Below are 24,414 nucleotides of genomic sequence, written 5' to 3' on the forward strand. Positions count from 1 at the left end.
CTGGATCATCATGAGAAAATAGTACCTCTTGGATTTATGATTTATTGCGGATTTCTAGTCTTAGCGGTTTGTTTTTTTATGAGATAGTAATATTGTCTTGGAAAAGTACTATAATAATACGGTTACACAGACATTTAGTCAGATTTATAATATAAATCTATGCCCATTTGTCTGTGATTTATACTATAAATGTATATCTACAATGAATCTAAGCCTTAATGTCTGTGTAATCCCAAACCAGTAAAGGTTATACACAGATATATGTACATGCATTTCAATGCATGACAAACTTTTAGTTTTGTGCTATATTATCACAAATGTTATTTACCTTTTTAGTGATTCAGTAAGTCATACTCAATTTCCTAACAATCTAAAAACTGTATATGTTTGTCATGTATTGTAATGCATATCTCTGTGTGTAACCTTTACTTGCAATCCTTAGCATAGCATGTACTGTACCAGAATGAAATAGTGTTCATCGTGGAATACTTGCAGTATAAATACGTCAGAGGTTATTCAGAAAGACAAACTATGCACATAATGTAACTGTATAGGCTTGTAGCCTATATCAACAAATAGTAATAATAAAGGTTACATGGTGACAGAGAAATCAGCTGAAATCAGAAATATGCACCGTGGTGTCATTACACCAACACATTCAGATGTTAAAACAACACACAATACATTTGTTTTGTGTTGCACACAAAAGAGAGGACATAGTGGTAACAAATAGAATGTTTTATTACAGTCCAAGTACAAAATCCAAGCATATGTAGCAACTAGCTGAGTTGGAGAATTATATGTTGTGAATAAAATGGGGGTGAGCTAAAATTAAGAGTGTTGAATAACAACATACTCGTCATTCTGGCTAAAACCTAATCTATGCTCAGTCGCACGACAGTGCTGCGCCTCGAAAATAGCTGACTTACAAGCTCTCAATGAGTGGGCGATGCGACACGCTGTGAGCTTGTAGGTCAGTTATTTTCTACATGCGACACAGTCCTGCAACTAAATCTGAATCAGGCTTAAATGGAATCCATTTTAGACTATTTTCCAAACAAACAAACAAAAATACAGAAAATTTTAACAAAATAACCACGCCTTCACACACATGGTGACAGAGAAATCAGCTGACCAGACCTGAGAAAATAACACAGATACAATGTTTAGGAGTTAAAGATTTACTGACACATTTAAGGAAACAAACTCTTTAAAGGAGAACTTCACCCATTTTCAACCTTATCTTGATCTTAGTATAGTTTAATGGTTGAAAAAGGCAAGCAGCTATAGCTATATATTTTCCATGGACCATGTCAGTTGACCAAAATAAACTGTGATTCTCAGATATTGTGGTATACTTACCAAGATAATCATCCATGAGCGATCCAATGGCAAACTGAAAAAAGGAACACATTACAACCATGTAAGTAACTAAGTGTAAATCAACATAATGGTATATAAATAATAGGCCCATCATTTTGCCTATTGACAGATAGTGCTTGACTGAAAGTATTCTTACGATGTCATTTTTATCCACTCTTGTTCCCACAATCTTAAGCCGGATCTCATCATCTTGCTGGATTACAATGTCCTTAAAATAAAATAAAACATAAATATTTAAGTGAGAGACTGAGCAGCTCTTTGCCATCATCATAAAGAATAGACTACTAGCAGCTAAAGAAGACCTTGAGATATTTTGAACACTGTCTCCGTTTCCAAGGTAATTTTATATGGCGCCACCATCATTATCTCTAACATACACTCAGGGTTCATTTTAATATTTAGTATTCCATTGACTAAGCTTAAAACAATTACAACATTCTGCCAAATTAATCACACAAACGTTAGATTCTTCTCGATACAAAACAACATAACATATTTGATTGTAGTAGCATTTGTTCACCGTCACTCTTATCGAAAGCAGTGAACAAAATGCATAAAGGAGGAAACCTCATTGACTGACACCATTCAAACTTCTCAGAGCATCACATAAGTGTTTGTTGCTTCCTGCTTTTGATGGAACTGGTATGTTGAATTTGAAGTGCCTTGCACAGTTGGCTTGCTATGAAAACAATAATGCCATCCAACCAGTTTCTGGTGAAAGGCACAATTTAAAAAATAATAATAAATACAAAATAAAATACAAATCGGCAGCTGGCAAAACACAAATGTAATCATGTAAAGTCTTACCTCATCAACAGTCTTATAGCAAGGGGGATTGGAGTTGGGGTCAAACTCCATTTCTGAGGGAATGGACTGCAAAAGAGATAAATTCATGGTTAGGGCACTACAATGGACCAGCATCAAACAACCATGCAACTCTGTAGACAACAAGTTAGGTGACATGACTTACATGACGAGAGATGAAACAAGACATGGGACCTATTTCGGTGAACAGCCCAACCTGCAAAAAACACGGGAACAAAGTTCAGATAAGCTACAACCAAAACTGTTGTGAATATTTCTTTATGATCCTGACATTATGTTTAGTATTGTGCCAGTCTCTGAACAATATCTGTAGTCACTGACCTTGTTAACCTGAGTGACCACAGCATCCACTACTTCACCCTTAAATGGACGGAAGACAATGGCCTTGTATTTGACAGGGTAAAGGACGAACCCTCTCCCTGGCTGGATCACACCAGCACCTATGTTGTCAATCGTGGTAACAGCAATGACAAAACCATACCTGAAACAAAGGGGTGTAAAACTTTTTTTGTATCCAGCCAAGTTTTTTAATAAAAGTTTTCCTGAAAATAAGTAATGAAATAAGGTCAAGAACTGTTATTGACTTTCCAGCCTTAGTTTTATTTTTGAAATTTTATGTTCTTCATACAAATGCTACTCCTGCCTTTACAGTCCTCATGTAAACAGTGACCATGTTGGGGCCACAATGATTAGATTTCCATACCATCAAATAGGTCTCAATGCCACTTACTTGCCAGTACACGTGCCCTCCACTTCTGTGAACAGTTTCTGCTTCACGGTGTTGAGAAGATTGGGGCCAAAATACCGTGGATGTAACAAGATCTCATGCTCCAAAGAAATCTATGAACAGAAAAACACAAGCAATGTTTAAGGAGAACGCCTCATTCAACCTTTGTTTAGCCTCCAATGACTGAGGACGGATACGATTATCTGCACAGAACACTGATGGTCCCATTCGACTCTTCTACACCAGATTTTGCGAGAGAAACAAGCAACCAGGTATATGAAAACAAGCCCAAAAGAAGCGATTGGCAACGGATATTTGAACATAGCCGATATTGAAAACGAAAATGGTAATCTTGGAATATTTTTGAAACATTTTAACAACACAAATCTGGTATCGGGGTCCCTGGCATAACATATTTTCAGATGGGGGTCCGTGGCGTGGACAAATGCATATTAATTTGGGGGGTCCTTGACATGAAAATGCTTGAGAACCACTGGTTTAAACAAGTTAAAACAACATTAGGAAGCTAGCCCAAATAAGCAACTACACTTTAGAAACAAGCCCAAAAAAACGCAACCTGCTACTTCCAATATTTACAAGAAACTTCACAGAAAAAGTCGCTTATAATAAGCAGACATGGCAACACTGCTCGAGGTTCAGCAATGTGCGATCAGTGATTGTAGAACTATGTATGTCCAACAAAACGAACTGAACCAGTCCGTGTGTTAACAGTTCACTGGCTAACAAAATATATTGGTGATTATGATAACCAAGTAACGAAGGTTAGCTCGTGAATGAACTGCAATCGACCTACTTACATGGTAAAACATTGCTTTTGATTCCACCCTCCAATGTTTACTCGATCTCACTTTACATTGAATGGAGCTCTTTTCCGTTCTCTCTCTCACAACATAGACACTTCCGGTGGGTAAAAGGCATGGCGGCTGTGAGCGGTGGCTACAGGAATGCTGGCGCGCCCTCTTGTGGTTGGGATGATATACAAACCACATGTGGGACAGAAAATCCCAAAAGTGAGTATCTCTTGTTTGACACGTCTTTATTACGGCTTTTATGACTTGAAAAAGCAAGTTAAAATGTAATACTGCTTTATTAGATACTATTCAAGAAAACCGAATTAAGGAAAAACGATATAGCTGCAAAAAAAGAACAATAATAACAAGAGACTCGTGTGGGAGGGGCACTGTGGTAGGCGTTACCAAAGAACAGGCGATGATTGGGTTGTCTAAAAAACAAAAAAAAACAAGGAGTATAATATTGAAGGAGAGGTTACATGGAGGTAGAAGACGAGCAAACTGGAGCCAGCATTCAAAGATAGTGTTTATTCATACACTTGTGACTTTGTTTGTCCACCTGACCTGACTATCCCTCAAACGTCCGGCTCCAGTTTGCCTACCAGTGAGTGCCTAAAATGTGACGTATCTGACCTCTCCCTTACTCAATATTACATACTCCTTGATCCAGACAACTAGGAAGTAAATAGTTCATATATATGACAGCTGAGCTGACTGAAATATGGCGAGCAGTGGCGTCTTGAGGTTGCTACGTCCTTCCACTGTTACATTGCTTGTGAGTTAGCGTTGGAGCCACCACCACCACCACTGCAGATTGCATTGTTTATGTCTGTGGACAACATGTCAGAGTGTTTGTTCCTTCCATGAACTTTCTGCGTTTGGCATTTCTAGGCGTCTCTCCGGTCGGATAGTGTGGTACGCCAGACGGGGGCGGTTGTGTCTGCAGCAGCCAGACACTGCTCCTCCTCCAGAGATGCTCCTCCAGAGAAGATCAGTCGGTACCCTGTACCCTACAAGAAGGACCTGCCCTACGATATAGTTGAGCTGATGGAGGAAGTGGAGATGAAGGTATCAAACAGCTGTTTGCTGTGGTGGACAAAGTATACTCGACCCCCAGTACTTCAGTCAGATAGTATAGATCAGTGGTTCTCAAAGTGGGGTCCGGGGACCCCCAGGGGTCCTTGGGGGTGTGCCAATTTGGGTACCCACCAGAAGTAGTTATTATAGCATCACAATCATTTTAACCACTTTCACCATTTATTTGTTGGCTATTCAAAAATAGCAGATGTACAAGCTCACGGCATGTCACTTCATGCCGCGCTGCGAGCTTGTATGTACATATGCTATTTCTGAAAATATTAAAAAATATATCAAAAATGTTTGAATAATTTAGTCATTTTTTTCCTTCTGGGTGTCCTGGTTTAGCCTATACCTATACCGTATAGGTACGTCCTGGTCAAATATTACTCAACTACAAGTGGAAGTTGGTCTGTCAAATTTGTACTTGAGTTAAAGCACTGGAGTACTTGCTGGGGTGAAATAAAAATATAAATATTGGTGAAAATAGTAGATCTACGAGCTTACTTGCGATGTGTTGTGAGCTTCTAGATCTGCTATTTTCACAATATTTGAAATGGGGCTTAATGTGTAGGGAGGCTACTTTATCTAAGGGAGTCAAAAGTTCAATATTTGTAGTGGAGTGAAAGTAATCCAGTATGCAAAAATTGCAAAAATAAAGTAAAGCTCAGATACTCAATACATTTACTTAGATGTCCACCACTGGCTATTTGTAACTTGCGTTGAAATAAAAGTTGCATAGAAGTACATTTGCACAACATTATTCTCCCTCAGTTTGATTCATGTTGATATTGCAGTCGGTGCACCCGTTTTCTTTTATAGGGAGGCTTTTTGCCCAATGTCTTCAAAGTCTTGGCCCATAGACCAGCCGAGTTTCGAGCTTTCTTTGCTTACTACAATGAGCTGATGAACAAGGAGACAGGTGGGTGCTGTGTGTTTTCATGTTGCTTGTGCAAGCATAGCTACATGACAATCGTTGATCTCGAGCAGAAACTTTGTATCTCCATAACGTTTTATGTTTTTTCATAAATTATTGCCCTACATACTAACAGTATCATACAAAAGTAGAAAAAATAGCCTATCTACAATTTCCCAACTCACAATGTGATGCGTTTTCACTTTCTTTTTTAAATTAACGTGAAATTGGTTACGTGTGTCTGTAGGTTTTATTGAACCTTTGAAAAGTATTAACAAGACCTTGTGACTAAATTATAACTACATTGGATTCATTGGAACACAGTTTTTCCTCCATTTCCTGAAAACGAACGGTTTTGAAGTTATGAAGTTTACACCGATGCACTTCTGTCTTTGTTTAGTGTGAACGTGTCTGTCTGCTTTGACTTTGTATCTTTACTCAGACGTGTTTGTCTGTGTTCTTGTGTTTGTATTGTCCTCCAGGGGGACTAACTAAGGCAGACCGTGAGCTGATCGTAGTGGCCACCAGCACCTACAACCAGTGTCTCTACTGTGTGGTATCCCACAGTGCACTGCATCGCATCTATTCTAAGAAACCCACTCTTGCTGATCAGGTACTTAATAATTGTTTGTCTTTTTCATATTATGACTCAGGCATGGGTGAAGTGGACAGCAATGTTATGAAAAATGGTGCATTTATATATCGCCTTTATCCGAAGCGCTTTACAATGTGCATTGCAGTCACCATTCATGCGCACATTCACCCACCGATGCCAGAGGAAACCATGCAAGCTACAAACCTACTCATCGGGAGCAAATAGAGGTTCAGTGTCTTGCTCAAGGCCACTTCAATAGTAACCTAGCGGGAGCCGGGGATCAATCAATCGGGGATCCTCCTGAGCCACTACCCTTACATTATGTCAATGTAGAAATGCCATGAAACACACATCATCAGGTCGCTGATTGAAAATAACCTTTCATTTAATTTAATCACGTTCCACTCTGACAACTTTTACCCAGGTCGTAGTAAATTATGAGAATGCAGCGCTCTCACCTCGGGAGCATGCCATGCTGGAATTCGCCATGGCTGTGTGTCGCAGCGACACTATCACCGAGCAGCATTTCCTGTCTTTGGAGGAAGTGGGCTTTGACCGCGAGGATGCCTGGGATATTGCTGCCATCGCTGCTTTCTTCGCCATGTCCAACCGCCTGGCTCACCTCACAGATATGAGGCCTAATACCGAGTTTTATAACATGGGCCGTGTGCCACGGAACAAGGGAGAGAAATAGACCTTTTTTCACAGCAGCCATATTGACAAAAAAAATACTTTGTAAACCCAGGTGTTAACAGAGCCTGTCCAGAGAGGCGCTCACCCGTATCCATGACAACTTTACAGTACTGCTCTGCCACTGAGGCAATGCTGTTTGTTTCAGTAGAATGTGAGTGCTGAATCACACACCCTCTGCTTTCCATTTGATTTTGATTTTGTATTTCAGATAGTTTAAAAATCATTGTTTGTAATGTTATGCAAAAAGTCTTCTCCCCATGGTAGTAGCACCCTGTGTTTGACTTGAATGGAAAGCAACTTTAATTATCACCTTTATTTACCCTATACTGTTTCATGTTAAAATGGTTGCTGAAAAGGTCTATAGTGGAATTCCTGGGTTTCTCTGGATCGATAAATGAAGGCATGGGATGCTAGACAATGTGGACCTCCCAATGCCTGGATTATAATTCCCGTTAATGACTTTTGGCTGAAGTACTTTGTTGCACAACCCTTTTGAAGTGTTCCGCAAAAACTGACATAACTTCAAATTATTCGCTCAACAAAAATAGGTTGGGTAAATGTTCACTGTTGGAAAATCACTTTAAAAGTGCACTTTTGTTTTCATATCTTCTATCCCAACAGGCGAGGCAGTCAGTAACACTGGGTCATTTTTAACTAGTGTGATCTAATTGTTTTGTTTTCAAAATAAACTATATTTTAACAATGTTAAAGGTTTGTCATTCTCATTTCCTACATTGTCTCCAATATTACATTAATACGCCTAAAGATAACACTACAGAATGTTGTAGAAGCTGTTTTGGGAAAAATGCATTTATACACCACTAGATGTATAAATGAATGTGTTGCCACTAGATGGCAACACATTCCAGTATTTGCCATGGCTTAAGCATAAAGTTAGATTTTAAAGTTGGACTCCTCCAGCTCTTGTTCTTGCTGTCAGTGGAGATGACTTACATGTGCAATTGGTTCCATTTTGACTCGGAGTTACATTCACACCCAATATTTACTGTGTATACTGTAGATTTTACCTGCATCATATATCACTTTGTTAACGTGTGTGTGTGTGTGTGTGTGTGTGTGTGTGTGTGTGCGCGCGCGCGCGCGCCAGTGGTCTTGTACTGAGGACACATGAAATATCCTCATATGACTTTGAACACATTTTATGAGGAATTCCTTGTTTGAAATATGGCTTTGGCTCTTCATATCTGGCCTGAAGAAGACTTGAGCTAAAAAAAAGGATTTATATGATCAAAACACTATAAATACCTTTTATCTGTCACATGTTTATACAAAGAGGCAGATTGTGCCAAAAATGTCCAACATCTATAAGATGCATCCAACATATATTAAAATAAATAATCAAGGTAGGCCTATGATACTAGTAGGTAGCAATAAGGTTATAATACAAGGGTACTAACTAGTTATGGACCACAATGGGCTTGGAGAAAATGACAGAAGTGCAAAAAAATTACATTTTGGTCTGCTGACATGTAATCACTAAGAAAGCCTGAGAGTAAAATAAAGAAAAGGAAAAAGTATTTATTTACAGTATTTCAGTGCTGCCCTTATGACTCACATGTCTCCTGTAACCATTAAAACGAGAGGCCAGGCTCCAGACATGATGTTAACACTCATTTATGGCATTCTGCTACCCCTGTTTGTACTTAAATTATTTTTATATTTCCTAAGTCCATGTTGCAATGTCTAGTATGAGTAGAGCAGTGAAAGAGAACAGTAAAATAAATGGGGGGGAGGATGAGCGGAGTGGTTGGGGAGGGTTGGATAGAGGAACAGTGAAAAAGAGGTGAGAACCGACAAAAGAAATCAAATATGAAACGCAAATGAATATGGCAAAAAAATCAATAGAATAGAAGTTAAACAAAATAAACAGAATGGATCGTTTTGGACATTTGGACATTTATTGACATGGCTCCACCATCATTAGTTAGGTTAATAATAAGGGCAGGTGTGTCCCAGTCCACTTTCTTATTGTGGCCTGGTGAGTGGCGACACATTGATGGTTTGATCAATAGGATTTTATTCCAGGGTGGAGTTGAAAAGAAGGCATTTGCAATGTCCTCCAGAGGGAAATAAAATGTCATGATGTACATGTGTCAAGAGAGGGAGGAGGAGACAGACAGAGACGGGGGTAGACACATGAAGGAAACCTGGTTTGGTTGTTATTCAAACGGAGAAAAGGGCAGGAGAGTCAGTGCTAAGCCTGAGTGGAGCATTTGTCAAATGGAATCCATCTGAAAGGTTATCACAGAGCAGTGGTTCTCAAAGCTTTTAATTTCATGACCTCCATTACTCTGAGAGTGTACAAATCCTTACGGATCCATTTGGTTCCATTTACACCAGAGTACAGACCTGTGAGGGTCCATTTGGACCGAGGGTCCCTGGACCCAACTTTGAGAACCATTATCATAGAGAACCGTTTTCCAACCTGGGGTCCATGTCCCCCTAGGGGGGTGCCAAAGATCACAGGAAGACGTGAGACCTTGTCTGTTTAGATTTTGGATCATTCTAGGTCATTATATTGTAAAAAATGTAGTCTACATTATTCAAAATTTTCCATTTATTCTATTATTAGAATAATTATATTATTCATTATATTATGTCAGATCTAGGAAATGGGGGCTCCAAGGAAAAAAAGTTTGGGAGGGAACCACTGTCATAGAGCACGTACATTCGTGGCAACAAGTTTAAAAGACTTCTTCCCAGCAGCTATGAGATTGTTATATTTAATGAAAGCAGAGCATGAGTCGCTATTTATGTCAACTGCAGCTCAGCAGCTGATCTGAGTAAAAGCTGGAGTTTGTTATTGATGATTTAAAAGGCATATACAGGCTCTGAGGAGTGATGATGGATGTCAAACATAATTTATTATTATCGATCATGAGATTCTGGCTGTTCTTACACTGTGCAGTAACATAATTTCCGTCTTATGTATATTTCATTGATTCTAATTTGCACAGAGCTACATGTTGGCAGCACAGCGAGCCTGCTGACTGCACAGCAAATCCTCCCTCAGGGGAAATAATGGCTTTAAAAAGTTTCACTATGAGATGGCGTGCCGTGTATTCTATGTGAAGTAATACTGCATTATGTCACCCTCTGTAGCAAAATGACTGAAAGTACAATCCAAACAGTAAGGCTGAAATAGAAAAGGAAAATATATTTATTAAAGAAAGAAGTTGTGGCATTGTTAATCCTTCATCTCCTCATGCTTGTGTTTCCAGAGATGCTGCACTGTACTACAGCAGAGCCCAGGGTGGGGTGCTCTGCTCTCTACTCACTTAATTCCTCTGTTTTGCAACTTTAAATTTCCACACAATATCTTAAACTTATTCTCCACATAAATGTGTTAAATATGGGGTTTCCTCATGCGAGCAACTTCAATGAACAGTCTCACTGGTAAACCACAGCTCCCACTCAACATTCAAACGAGACACCTCATTCCTAAATGCTACACACAAAAAAAACTTCTATTAAAGACATCTCGTAACTTTTAATCTCAATTCCACAATTGGTTTCTACCTTGTACTGCAGGTGTCATTTTGTAAGAGCAGGAGTCACATTTCATGCTTCACTTTTGAAGACATTAAAGATCACTTTAAAATCAAGTGTATTTTAATAAAGATAACAATAAAAAGTGTTCTTCAGGAAGAAAATAAACATAAGAGGAGACATTAATCCCTCGAGGGAAATCAAGTTTTCAGCTTCACCCAGCTGATGGCTGATTCTGTGGTTCTGATGAGCGCTCAGGGCAGGGGGAGCTGTTAAGGGTAAAGTGTTTTGCTCAGCAGCTGAAGGTAATAAAATTAATGGTGGGTGTGTTTCCTTCAAATGGTAACACCCAAATGAAACACCCCTACAATTATTGTTATTACCTTCAGCTGTGTTTACTTAAAAAATGTTGGGTGAAAATATGTTCTTAAAGGATTTATATATATATGAATTACATACGATTCATACAATGTTTTGGATGTTTTTTACATCTAAAACACAAAACAGAAAACACCCTTGTCTCAGACAAGAATTCACAAATTTTGTTTTTGTTTTGTTAAACGCATTTAAAAAAAACTAACCATGTGTATTGATAACATAGGCGTTATAAGGTGAATTTGATCTTTTTAAATATCTTTTCCCAGCACAATTTAAGAATATAGAAATAAAAATCACACACAGGGTGAGGTGGGCGGTGTGGTCATCACAGTGGTCATCATAGTGATGGAAGCTCACTTCCCAAGAAAAATGATTTTTGGAAGTGCATAATCCTATTTATAGGTTATTAATGTCATCATGTGTCTCGCTAGCCAATCACAGTGCTGAATAGAGTCAGCCAATAGAGTCAGCCAATCACAGTACAGGAAAGTGGGCCAAGTGGGCCAATCACAGTGCAGGAAACTAATACTAATGAGGTGTCCCAACCCCACTTATAGGGGCGGCTACACCGCCCAAAAATCACACCCAGTGTGAAGTGAGCGGTGCTATTTATGAGTTATTAATTTCATCATGCATCTCGGTAGCCAATCACAGCGAAGTGACGTGCTTACATTTTTTACATTATTATTAATTTCATCATGCGTCTCGCTAGCCAATCACAGCACGTCCTGCAGAGCTTATCCTATGGGCTTGTTTTCCACAGCATGGCGTCACAGCGAAAGACACATTTTCAAGACGGAAAGAAAAACTTTTGCCACGGATGGGTCCTAAACCCACTTATAGGAGCGGTTACACCGCTCAAAAATAAAGTTTTGTCCAAATTCTCATACATTTGTCTCTTTAGTTGATGGCCGGTTTGAATCTGTTTACTGTGAGCCACCAGAGAAAGAAAGAGATTTTGGGCACGTATTATACTGCATAACGAGTAATGCTCTACACTCAACAGTTGCCATCCAATTGTTCTTGGAAAAAACTCATGTGTGTAGAGCTACAGAGGCAGATGAGAAATCGGTGAGTTATGGTATCGAAAAGGAAGATTGTGTTCAACAGTCTGTGGTTTCCCACATTCACAAAGATCAGTGGCAGATTCTCCAGTCATCAGTAGATAGATTAGGGTCTGTTGAAGTTGAGCCAGGCATTCCGTGCAGGTCGCATCCAGGAGGATATCTGAGGGAGTAAATGAACTTGCTAAATATGGATGTTAACCTGCCTGTTCCAGGAATCAACGATCTAACCATAGTGTGGATGGCTGGTAAGGAGTCTCCCAGTTTCTTTAGAGAAGTATCTGTGTTTAGGTCAACAGACGGGGGAATCGGGCTTGTTGACTCATCTGTATATTTGCAGGCCAGCTTCAAGGTCATGTAGTGTCGGTGGAGCTCTACAGGTCTGCGATACAGTATGGGGAGGAAGTTGATAGTGCTCCACTGATTAGCTTCATGGTGGTGTTGAGCACAACATCAACTGTGACTCCATGTGAGTGCAGCTTACTGAAGCAGTGGAGTATGCAAGGGTGGAGGTGCGTAGGATGGCGAAGTTTGCACCCCATCCAGTGCGAGCAAGTCTCTTCAGGAGGTTTTCACAGGCAGTGGTCATGGCAGCAACAAGGTATTTAGGGTTGAGGTCATGCCAGAGGGTGCCATTGAGTTTGATGCTCAGCATGGTATTGACACATTGGTTTGCAAGAGCGGATACAGAGCATAGCAATGTCTTGTGCAGACTCAGCTTTAGGTGACATTTGTGAACAGAGCAGTGGACACCCCACAAAATATTGCAACAGGTAGGCATTAGCCCAATACAGTTAAAGGAGAATTTTGGACTAAAGTTTTCTTACCTTTTCTATGACGTTATGATATCTTAGGATGAATGGTACAGTAGAAATTTTTCATAACTCCACCCCTGAGCCGCCACAGCTTAAAAGGTGCGCGGATAGGCCTTAGGTTAGATCACATATTTTAATAGCTTTTGTTATTAAAAAAAAAAAAAAAACAGAAGTCTCGCTAGACGAGATTGAAATCTCGAGATTTCAATCTCGTCTAGCGAGACTTCTGTTTTTTTTTTTTTTTTTTTTTTTTTGGGGACAGTGTTTTGTCACTATGAACGTCAGATCTCAAAAAAAAAAAAAAAAAAAAAAAAGCTGTTAAAATATATGATCTAACCTAAGGCCTATCCGCGCACCTTTTAAGCTGTGGCGGCTCAGGGGTGGAGTTATGAAAATTTTCTACTGTACCATTCATCCTAAGATATCATAACGTCATAGAAAAGGTAAGAAAACTTTAGTCCAAAATTCCCCTTTAAGCACTCAAACTGAGAGGTTACGAGTCACGCGTTCTGAACCCCCCAGACTCATAATCCAAAGGCACAATCACACAGATTACTTGATTCCTGGGGATTATAGGTTGTGCATCATTAGAGTATCGGAATGTGCTTGTGAAAACGCAATGAGCACGCTGACGCTTATGCATGCCTGCTGCATGCTTGTATATTGTGTTCTTCTGTACAGTACATTGTAAGTGCATACATGTGCATAGAGTATGTAAACATTAGTGTGTTTGTTGGTCATGTCAGTTGTGGAGCTGATTAAATGGACAAACAGCTCATGCCAGTGTAGTCATTAAATATATAAATCGATTAACCACTTAACCACTTTCGTGTCAAGGGCCCCCAAATTGATATACCGGTATATACGTATATAGTAGATGGCCGCGGACCCCCATCTGAAAATGTTTTGTGCCATGGACCCCCAGAAGAAAATAATTGTGTTCCTTACACTTTCTATTTAGAAATAGCCTATCTGCCCAGGTTCATTTTAAAACACTCGTCAATGTATGAATTTCACATGACTATATTGGTGGGCTATAAATAATACATTTTAGGAAGGGGCCATATAAAATCTGCTCTTGTGCCTCGATTGGCCCCCGGGCCGGACTTTGGACATGTCTGATCTAGACTGATGGCTGACAACATGCATACTTGGTTGTGAGTCATGTCACCCACCGAAAATAACCAATCTAAAAAAAATACACACCATGCTGCGACTGTAGAACACCACCGGCGCACAACTATGTATAAATCACCCTTTAGTCATAAATCAACAGTGAGACCGATAGGACACCCAGAATAAAGCAAGAGGAGACAGGATTCCCTGATCTGGGTCTCTCATTTAGCACTGGATCACTTTAGCATCAGGCTGTCAGCTCTTCCCGCCCACTGAAGTCAATCATATGTTATTACACTGATGAAAGAAAGCTCATGGTTCAATTCAGTGGATACTGGACAGAAATATAATATAATATTAACATAACGGGTTCAAGGGGAATGCCACACAGTAAATCTATTGTTAATTTATCCATTTGAAGAAGAGGATGTTTTTTTTAGTGAAATAGCAGGGCATTCTCACCTCAAACACTCTGGGGAGTGTAGGAGTGGCAGATTGATCTGTGTGTGTGTGTGTGTGTGTGTGTGTGTGTGTGTGTGTGTGTGTGTGTGTGTGTGTGTGTGTGTGTGTCCATTTCTCATAACAGTCCTGGGCTGGCACGTCAGCAGGCAAAAGTTCTGCCCTGCAATAACATTGACTTTTTATTGATTTCATTACTTTCTTGCCCTTTTCCGTGTCCTTTAGGGCGATACAGCTCTGTCTTGATCTGCCTCTTGTGAATCTCAAAATGGTGGCTTGACTGTATCACCTCATACTTATGAACCATCAAGAAGTACTTTCCAAACCCATTGCAAAGGAAGCGTGTCTCCGTTTCTGTACAGAAATGTATGATACCCTGTGAAGTACGCATCAGCATCATGCTGAGCACAACAGACTGCTCTCCTTCTATCTCACATTGCGCACAGCTTGCATGAATGTGTATGGGTTGGTTTATGTATGATGTGTACAGTTTACGCGCGTGTGTGTGTGTGTGTGTGTGTGTGTGTGTGTGTGTGTGTGTGTGTGTGTGTGTGTGTGTGTGTGTGTGTGTGTGTGTGTGTGTGTGTGTGTGTGTGTGTGTGTGTGTGTGGGTGGTTCCCCAGAAATCATCTCACGTCTTGCCTTTCACTTGATGAAACCACCCAACAGCACTCCCTGTTGTTAACCTAACACATGAACAACCATAACAATAACAGATGCACAGGCAAGTAGCACTTCCTGCTCATCACTGCAGTAGATCTGAATGCCTCACGTCACCATGGAAATGTGCTGTATATATACATAATATATACATGGATATACATATAAGACGTTTTCAGTACAGACACATTTCAGCCTCATATTGGCTGTTGCTTCAGCACTGATGCTCACATTTAAAATGTGGGTGGGATCAGAACAATTTAATTAATAGATACTTTAATTGATACTTAAGGCTTACACAGTATCCCTCCCAACCTATTACGGGCCATAGGGACCATGCTCAGTGTACACTTATGAACTTCATGTTGACGGACCTAACGGACCCAGACAATGTGAATGACATCTGCCTGATATTTGACCATGTGGAGCAGGCAAGGAAGCTCTTGGGAAAAATGTGCTTGTATGGAGGGCTCTGAATGGCATGGCCAAGTCTAACCTCACCCAACATATCAAGCTAAGCTTCTTCTCTGCAAATGTAGAGTCCATCCTCCTATGGCTATAAATGCTGGACCCTGAAGCCTGCCCTACAGAAGTCCCTGGATGGGTGCAACACCAGAACGTGCAGTATTAAACATCAACCAGAACCAGTACATGAGCAACAGGCATCTGTATAGGGGGCTGCAGTGCCAAGAGTGAGTGAGGAGATGTACTGTGTGAGCCAATACATCGATCACAAGGATGTACCACAGCAACATACAGTACACCAACCAGGGAAACTGTCCCCTGTCAGGTGACAAGAAGGTCAGTTGGCTCTCATGCATTGAAGGAGGCATGAGCTCGGCCCTGGCCTCCCTAGGTTGGCAGAGGGAAGGTAGTGCCCAGGATTACATTGACAATTGGTACTGGGTGTAAAAAATCGGGTTACAAAATCGTGGGATAAACATTGAGAAAAAAAAAAAACTACACTTACATAATGTCCAGTTAACCAATCAGTATTTTTTATTTGATGTTTATGTTGCTGAAGGTTTGTACTCAAAAACAGTAGTTCTGTGCCTCTGCTTTCTAATACCTGTAAATTACTTCCTTTTTTCCTACAGCTTTCTTTATCCTTTGCCTTGTAGTGTGTATATGAGGTGTTGAGGGAGTGGTGGATTCCTGAAGCATGTGGGGGTTAATGGCTGGTGTGGGAGGTGCATGCTGGGTACAGAGGCTCCTCCACAGAGAGCTGAAGTAAGCAAAGATTAGGAGGAATGTGAAAGCATGACCCATGCGCGAATGAAAGCACACACACAAGCAAACACACACACACACACACACACACACACACACACACACACACACACACACACACACACACACACACACACACACACACACACACACACACACACACACACACACACACACACACACACACACTGTCACACACACTGTCACATCCACTCTGACAGTATATGGTTGAGGAGCTGAGGTAAGCAGGAGGAGGCATAGCAGGCAGTGAGAGCGAGATTAACCTGAAATATTTAGGATAGATACTGTAGGCTGCTTGTGTTTTAGCCAAAACACCTTAATGGCTTCTCTTTATGTCAGCAATGAGATAAGAGCACACGCACGTGCACGCACGTGCACACACATTAGATTTTGACACTTGCTTTGCAATGTAAACGTATATTTTCTCATGCAAATAAAGTTCCTTTGTGTGTCATGGTCCAGCTCTTGGCCACAAACTAAGGGGACAGGAGTCAACGGGGGGAAAGAAATCACAAATGAGTTACAGAAAAAATATCAGTGGATGAGTGGAATGTATGGTGGGAAAGAATGGTTTATTTATTTATACACTAATGTAGGCTACATGTGCACTCTGACTGTTAACAAAGAAAAAGGCATACTTAAAATGCATGGCCCTGGCAGTCCAATAAATTAAAACCATATCACAATACATTTTATTTAGTGACCATTGAGTACAGGAGGAGGAGTGTTGTGTTGTGAGTTATTAGTGTTGAATATTCATCAGTTCTAGTTTTTAGTTGTGGTTTGTTTTACGAGTGCATAAGTGGTTTAGTTTTAAGAATTGACCAGTTTTAGTGTGTGTTTTTCAGGTATGAGGAAAGTCCTGATTATAGAACCTGGAAAATATATGATTCTCTGGCTACTCTGACCTGTCACCTGCCAAAGAGAGAAAAGCACAAAAACACTCAAGCCCTAATCACAGTCGGAGTGTTAACCACACACTGTAGTGTCATAATAGGCGAACATTCTGCAAAAAATAGGCAAACATTTGGCAAAAACAAGCTGATCTCTTGTACAGCCAGACAATCAGAGATCTTTGCATACTGATAGGTCTGGTGACATCTACATTCAGTAAACTGGGTTGAAACAATTGAGAAATGTAATTTAAAAAACAACAGCATCAATGCAAAGACTTTAGGGTGTTCCTTCTTATGTGATTTATCGGATTGTTTTTCTAAGCAGTGGGCATATAGGTTTGTTACCGCAGAATTTCTCTGGCATCCAAGGCCATTCATTGAATTTAGATTTCCCAGACGTATCAATAGGCCGAGATAACTGACCGGCTGGCTACACGATACTAGTAGATCTCTATTTGGTTTTTGGTTTAAGTGGTTAAAGCTGATTATGCTCTCTAGAATCTCTTCAGGGATCAGAGTAAAGAGCAAAGGGAGGTCAAAGTCAAAAGCAATGCACAGTGTCACAATCACACACACATATACAGGCACATAAACATGCACATAATCATGCACATACACAAACAGTGTTCAGGCTTAGTGTTTATCCCGGTCTTAACGTTTCAATCCGTAACCAATATGATTTCTGTCTCCCATTTATCCTTGATTGCATAATAATATTCCAGCTTTCTCAATCTCTTCTCTCTCTCTCTCTCTGTCTGTCGCCCTCTCTCTGTCCTCTCTCTACGTGTGTGTGTGTGTGTGTGTGTGTGTGTGTGTGTGTGTGTGTGTGTGTGTGTGTGTGTGTGTGTGGGGGTGTGTGTGTGTGTGTGTGTGTGTGTGTGTGTGTGTGTGTGTGTGTGTGTGTGTGTGTGCGCGTGCGTGCGTGCGTGCGTGCGTGCGTGCGTGCGTGTGTTATGCTCTTTATTGAAGCTTCATGTTCTTGTCTATTTTGAGTTTTTTTAATAAGTGACATTTTTTTAATGATGAACTCTTTCTGTATCTCTCTCTCTTTCGTTAAGTCAATAGCAAACATTTGAGTTGTCATCTGTGTCACGGGGCAGCCCATGCCCTTACACACATCTTTGCTACAAAAATCGAAGGTGAAGGTGCTGAGAGAAGACTTTTGCTTCAGTTTTGTGTTGTGCTGGTAACTGAGAACATTCAGGAGAGATTGCTGCAGGGCCTTGGTTTAGGTATACATCCTGTTAGAGCACTAACTAAGTTTGTTTTCTTTTTGCCTGCAAGTACTGTCCCCTTTCTTTTTGCCTGCAAGTAAGTATTTGTTTCAGTCTTTATTATTTCTTCTTTATTTTTGTTAGTAAAACTATTACTGCACTGTACATATTCCTGCACAGGACTGTTGGAGGACACATTCTTTGTAACTTTTTCGAGCCTTGACCATCCGACCAACTTTACTAGTATCTGCCTACGAAAGCCCACCAATCCACTACACTTGAAATCCTTCAAACACACGCAAGTATGCACACTAATAGACCCTCCTCCACACACAGACACACAGACACACTCACACATGCATATTTACATACTTGCTCAGACATGGTGTAAAAACATACACACAAACCTCTCCAAAATTCCATGAATAACAAAAAGTAATGTCAACTGGTAGTCACAGGAATACAGTACCATTCAGTCACCACAGACATGGAGCAAGGGCACAAATTCCCTTTTTATGGCGTGGCTGAAGCCAAACCGTTTGGAACGGGGTCTGTCTGTCTGTCCGTCTGTCTGTCTGTCTGTCTGTCTGTCTGTCTGTCTGTCTGTATGTGTGAACTTAATGCATATTTGTATGCATACGGCGTCGCCACAAAAGACCAATCAAATCACAACACAATGTGTTACAACGTACCTGACATTACAAAACAGGAACACAACCAGGAAATGCCAAAGTGAATTGAACATATTTGCACAGAAAATAAAAATAAATTAAATACGTACAATTTAATAACATTGTAGGTGAAGTATTAGATCACTGTTTCCATTTGGCCAAAGGAAATATGGGCCGTCACCACACTAGACATGCCATTGTCGATAAGCAGCCAATGAGGGGAAGATGTCTGATTTTGCGGGCTACATACTAAACTGAACAGCCGAAGTTTGTTTGTCTGGTTAGGCAATAACTATAACTACAAGATTATGCCACAGCGTCAGAGGGAGATACAGCGCTGGTTCCGGCGCTGAACTGCTTCAGTGACTCGAGCGACAGAATAAATGTGCTATAGGCAGATTCATAGAGCTATATGGTATAAAAGTATTGAGAGGGTGGGGTCTGAGAACTCAGAAGAGTTCTGTGGTAGTATGAAATAATTTTTCTACTCTACAAACTTAATTTGTATTGGCAAACCGAAAAAAGTTAGCCTGGCTCCAGCCCCTGAAATCGCTAGCCTCGCATTCAGGGTCTGTGACGTTGTTGAAGGCTGGGTTTTCTCGGTTGAAAATCTAACCGTCCCAATCGGGATTGGGTTAATCCAGTATGAATCAATCGCTAAAGAGTCCCACTTTGGCCATGCCCACATCTTAGAAAACGGCTGCACTCAGAGTTCTTTCAGACTGAGTAATGGAGTGTGGGGCTAGAAAAAAGTTCTTGTTCGGCTCAACTCTCTGTGAAGTATGTACTGTACCCCCCTAAGGGTGGGGCTGCGCCGCAATGCGATTTGTGCGGACTTTTTAATTAAATGCATACCTAGTAACTTGCTATCAATAGCTAAAGCTTCGCACAGTGAAGCCATACCATAGAGTTGTTTGAGCAATTCTATATCCAACTGACTCATGCACACAGGTATTCTTGCATCTTCACTTTTTGTTATTTTGTGGAACAGAGAACCAATGTTTCAGACTGTAAGACCTTTTCAGGTTGTTTAAGAAATTCATTCATTCAGTTACAAAGTCTGTCCTGAGAGAAGTACAAGCACAGCCCTCTACAGATACTCAAGTGAAAAGCTTGAATCCGTAATTTCTGGTGAGACGTAGAATAAATTATGTATTCACCATTCACCAATAAAAATGGAATGGAAAAAGTTTTAAATACATTTTAAACTTGTCTTATGAATATAAAGCACTGCTAAGCAGCTCCTGGCATAGTTTTTAAATTTTCGCAAGATCACTAGATGTTGGATTCAAGATTCTGTCTGACTAGTCTGACTAGAAGCAGGGATAAAACATTTCCCCACCGGCAATACAAATGAATGACAAGAGGGGGGATATCAAAAACAGAGGCATGGACCCCCCTCCGTTCACCCCATCACATCCAATCCTGGATGCTCTATATTACATCTGTAACTTTCTTCTGTATTTGCATGCCCCTTGACCAAAGCCCTGCCTTGCCATGTGAGACAGTACAGGGATTTTTCAGGTGTGTCAGTTCCATAGACTAGTCACTAGACAGTTGTAGCAAACAGTACATTCTTCTAACACCAATATGGCCATTATGTTTCTGAATACCACGTTGCAGAAATGGGACAGAAGACACCCTAAGAGCAGAAAAGAAATATAAGACACTGGCTCTGGACAACTGAAATCACAGAATAAGGGAAAACTCTGTTCTACTTCGTTCTTTCTAAATGTAATGTGGCGAAGCAGTATCATGGTGCAATTGGATTGGGACATTGTTGCATACATAATGCTGCGGCTGATGCATGTACTGTACTGTATGAAGAGCCCCAAAACACATACATGACAACAGAGAACTGAGGTTGTATCATTTGAATTTGAATTTAATTTTACATTGAAATACTTCTACCTTCCTATTTATTAATGTGTGTTTGACAACCCATAAGCTACTCTTCATCCAGTGCCATTCTTCCGTCATAAACTCTCACTCTTTTACTCCCATGCACTTTTAATAAATGATTAGAGGACTGACTGTGCAGAAGGCAAAACTCAGTGCTTTACTGCCTCTATCTTCATTTTATGGAGACGCACACGCACACGCACACGCACACGCACGCACACGCACGCATGAACACAAATGCAGAGCAGACTCAGTAAATTGTGACCAGCGGGTTCTCACTTCTCAGGAACAAAATAGCTCGGAAAACTGCAACATTTTAACTTTCAACCTGGTGTCCCTATTACTCATTATAGTGGGATTTCTTCTTTTTTTCACTCATTCTTTTGTTAGAAAATTAGCAGATCATGTTGCAAAGAATTGTACCAAATTGTTTGTATCCAGCTCCAGAAATTGCGCCCAGACCTCTTTTTGTGGGTCCTTTTTTGGGGGGTATTTTATCTTTAACAAAGCATGTTTTAAAATGTCCACATCACATTATCTGTCCCTTTGAGGAAGTATTATAATACTAAATAAATAAAGCCTAAATAAAATAACGTCCATTTTCAACTACAGGAACTAAGTGAACTGTGCCTTGCCCTGCATATATTTCACTGGTTTGATTTGTTTCCATATGCTACGGCTCGGTTTCAGAGGTTTTTGTTTGTTTGTTTGTTTATGATGTACTGTCCCCTTCAGAGATGGTTCTGTTTAAAATGGAAACATATTTATTTATTTTTAAATCACAGAACTTCACCGGTTCTGGTCTGGATTTCTCTTCATAGTCGAAAAGATCCAAAACTCTGAAATATGTCTGAATCTGAAATAATTGCTGATGTATTCAATGCTGTACTATAGTATACAATACACTTTTGTTTTTATGTTGATAAATTCTTCCAATTGTAAAATAACTTAATTCCAATCAGTCTAATATAATTTAGTAAACCTTGAGTGAGAATAGAACTTATTCATGGCAGCCATATCAACATGGATTGTTGCGTGTAATGTTACTATATTTTCCTTCTCTGTTCCATTCAGGTCAGAGTCAGCATGCATGTTGGCACTGGATAGAACCTACGAAGGAAGTAACAATACATAACAACTATTTATGTCAATATGGCTTCAGTGAAAAGGGTCTACTCTGGCAAGCCACTCACAAGGCTCTCTCTTACTTTACACTATAAACAAGCATAATTATGTTCCCTCTTCACAAGGTGAAAAATTAAAACAAACCCTTACCACTTTTCATTTCTAGACCAATGGCCAGTGGCCAATAAGGGAACAGAGCCCAAGTGGAGAATATGATCAAATAGTTATTTATTAACATAGAGCATCACAGTAAGATCAACACAGAAAGAGCAAGAGACCAGTAGCAGTGGTGACTCTACAGCGAAAAGGTGAGCAGGACGTTAACCACTTAAGCCTGATTTATTGTTGTCCGACAGTGACAGCAGATCTGCAAGAAATATTTGATTTCTTCATTTTTTCCGCCTGTAATGGCATGCCCAAAATAGGGATGCCATGTTGAAAGTGATTAAGATGGCTGTATCACCACCCACTCATGGGCATCAGTCACTAATGTCTCCTATAAAAGCAGTGAAGCACAGACAGAAGTCCTAGGGACGGAACTGCCTTTTGTGAGTCTACAGTATGTTCTCCAGAGATAGTATGCTGGTTGTCAGGTCATTTGCTGGCGTGTTCTAGTCAGTAACATTTGTCTTCCAGTGAGGTCCAAGTGATGGGTTCCTGTCTCGGTCCAGTGGTCTTTGCCAACCTCGTTCATCTTCGGTGTCCACTAATATACAATACAGTGTGCTGTCTGTTGGCCAGGTAGCTTCATCATCCTCTTGAATATCTTCACAGCAGCACCACAGTCTGACATCTTCTGAACATTTAGAACTGTGGCAACAGCTTGACCTGTATCTATTTATAAAGCATGTATAACTAAAAAAAAAGCATGTCTTAATGCTGTTTTAATTTCATCAAGACAAGTTTAACATTTATTTAAAACTTTTCCCATTTCATTTTTGGTGAATGGTGAATACATAATTTATTCTACGTCTCACCAGAAATCACGGATTCAAGCTTTTCACTTGAGTATCTGTTATTTTCGCACAAGTGTGTTTTACAACACACTTGTACGACAAAGTAAAATTAGACTTCACGTGTAGTGTACATGTGTCAACCTGATTAGTCCTGAACAGGACTCATTGTCTTATTCTGGGGTGTAGTAGAATAGGGTCAAATTAGTTTTTGAAGATTTAAATGTTCAAATTGAGACGAAAGTGGAACTGAAGAGTTATCCTAAAGTAAGCACTACCGGCTCGGACAAAAGCTTACAAATACAGGAAACGGGGTAGCAGCGGCTCAGGATGTAGAGTAGCCATCTGGGAACAGGTTCGATCCCCGTCTTTGTGTCTAAGTTTCACTGAGCACGACACTGAACCCCTAAACTGCTCTCGATGAGCAGGCTGGTGCCTTGCATGGTTGCCTCCTAGCTTCATACCCCCCCCCCCCCCCCCTCAAATGCAAATGCTATTTCCAGAGGGGGGCGGTGGTTTACGAGGCTATAGTTGCCTCCACCATCTGTGTGTGAATGAGGAAATATAACACACATTGAAAGCGCTTTGGGTAAAGGCGCTGAAGAAATGCAGACCATTTACCATTTTGGAAATGTTTCTATATGCTTGAACTGAAGCAATGGCAAGTAATAATGACGACGTGTTCCGCATAAAGCCACTCTTGACTAAAGTGAAAACAAAAACAACAAGGTTCACAGTGAGACATCTCAGTATAGACAGCTAATAGTCAAAGTTCGAATAGTAGCCAGGATTTTGATAGATCACAGAGTATTCATGAGCTCTCACCAACAAAAACAGCTGCAGTTGTGAACTATTTACATTAAGATCATTTCAAAGCGTATGAATAGGATGGACAAAAGAACATGATATTGACACTATTTTCAATAAGGAGAAAGAGCAACTGCATTGAGTCCCACTTGGTCCTTTCTTATTAATCAAACTTAAAATTCCTGCTTTAACCTTCTTTTCCATTTTCCATTTGCCCTCCATGGCCTCCTTCCTTCTTTCCATTCATTATTTCTATTGTAAAGTGATTCCCAACCTTTTTCACTTTAGTGCAATAGAGCTCATCCACTCTTCAATAGAGAAATACAATATTTCAGAATAAATTATATTCTAAATGAAAAACATATTATTATTTAGTTTTTAGTAACAATTTATTGTGATGATAAGTGAGACCCATTAAGCCCTCTATGGGGGCCTGGGCCCAAGGTTGGGAACCACCTTTCTATGCCATCTCAACTACTGTAGCAGCAAGTCTCTTCTCAGTTTTCCCCTCTTTTACTTGTGTTTGTCTTGATCTCCCTCAAGCCTTTTTTATTCTACTTAGTCC

General features: G+C 40.2%; 2 protein-coding genes across 2 annotated transcripts; one reads left to right on the forward strand and one right to left on the reverse strand.

Moving 5' to 3' along the window:
* Positions 1 to 723: 723 nt before the first annotated feature.
* On the reverse strand, positions 724 to 24,381 carry polr2g (RNA polymerase II subunit G). Its single transcript, XM_080416053.1, has 9 exons — positions 24,377 to 24,381; positions 3,754 to 3,793; positions 2,939 to 3,048; positions 2,530 to 2,689; positions 2,354 to 2,404; positions 2,191 to 2,256; positions 1,520 to 1,591; positions 1,363 to 1,396; positions 724 to 1,140 (listed from the first exon to the last, which is right to left on the reverse strand). Exons 2-9 carry the CDS (start codon positions 3,763 to 3,765, stop codon positions 1,127 to 1,129), a joined length of 519 nt encoding a protein of 172 aa, XP_080272179.1. The 5' UTR covers positions 3,766 to 3,793; positions 24,377 to 24,381; the 3' UTR covers positions 724 to 1,126.
* LOC308076642 (uncharacterized protein) lies at positions 4,417 to 7,706 on the forward strand. The gene is made up of 5 exons (XM_080417081.1): positions 4,417 to 4,522; positions 4,639 to 4,815; positions 5,647 to 5,746; positions 6,223 to 6,353; positions 6,760 to 7,706. The coding sequence occupies exons 1-5, from the start codon at positions 4,469 to 4,471 to the stop codon at positions 7,027 to 7,029; spliced, it is 732 nt and encodes a 243-aa protein (XP_080273207.1). The 5' UTR covers positions 4,417 to 4,468; the 3' UTR covers positions 7,030 to 7,706.
* Positions 24,382 to 24,414: the final 33 nt, after the last annotated feature.

The sequence above is a fragment of the Gymnoscopelus braueri genome (assembly GCF_963280865.1).
Source record: "Gymnoscopelus braueri genome assembly, chromosome: 20".
Taxonomy (NCBI): domain Eukaryota; kingdom Metazoa; phylum Chordata; class Actinopteri; order Myctophiformes; family Myctophidae; genus Gymnoscopelus; species Gymnoscopelus braueri.

Coding starts and splice junctions, on each gene's coding strand:
- polr2g (XM_080416053.1), bottom strand. Junction 2,690..2,938: donor GAGGGCACGTGTACTGGCAA/GTAAGTGGCATT, acceptor CCTTTGTTTCAG/GTATGGTTTTGTCATTGCTG. Junction 1,592..2,190: donor GCTATAAGACTGTTGATGAG/GTAAGACTTTAC, acceptor TTTTATTTTAAG/GACATTGTAATCCAGCAAGA.
- LOC308076642 (XM_080417081.1), top strand. CDS start 4,469: ATGGCGAGCAGTGGCGTCTTGAGGTTGCTACGTCCTTCCACTGTTACA. Junction 4,523..4,638: donor CTTCCACTGTTACATTGCTT/GTGAGTTAGCGT, acceptor TGGCATTTCTAG/GCGTCTCTCCGGTCGGATAG. Junction 4,816..5,646: donor TGGAGGAAGTGGAGATGAAG/GTATCAAACAGC, acceptor TTTCTTTTATAG/GGAGGCTTTTTGCCCAATGT.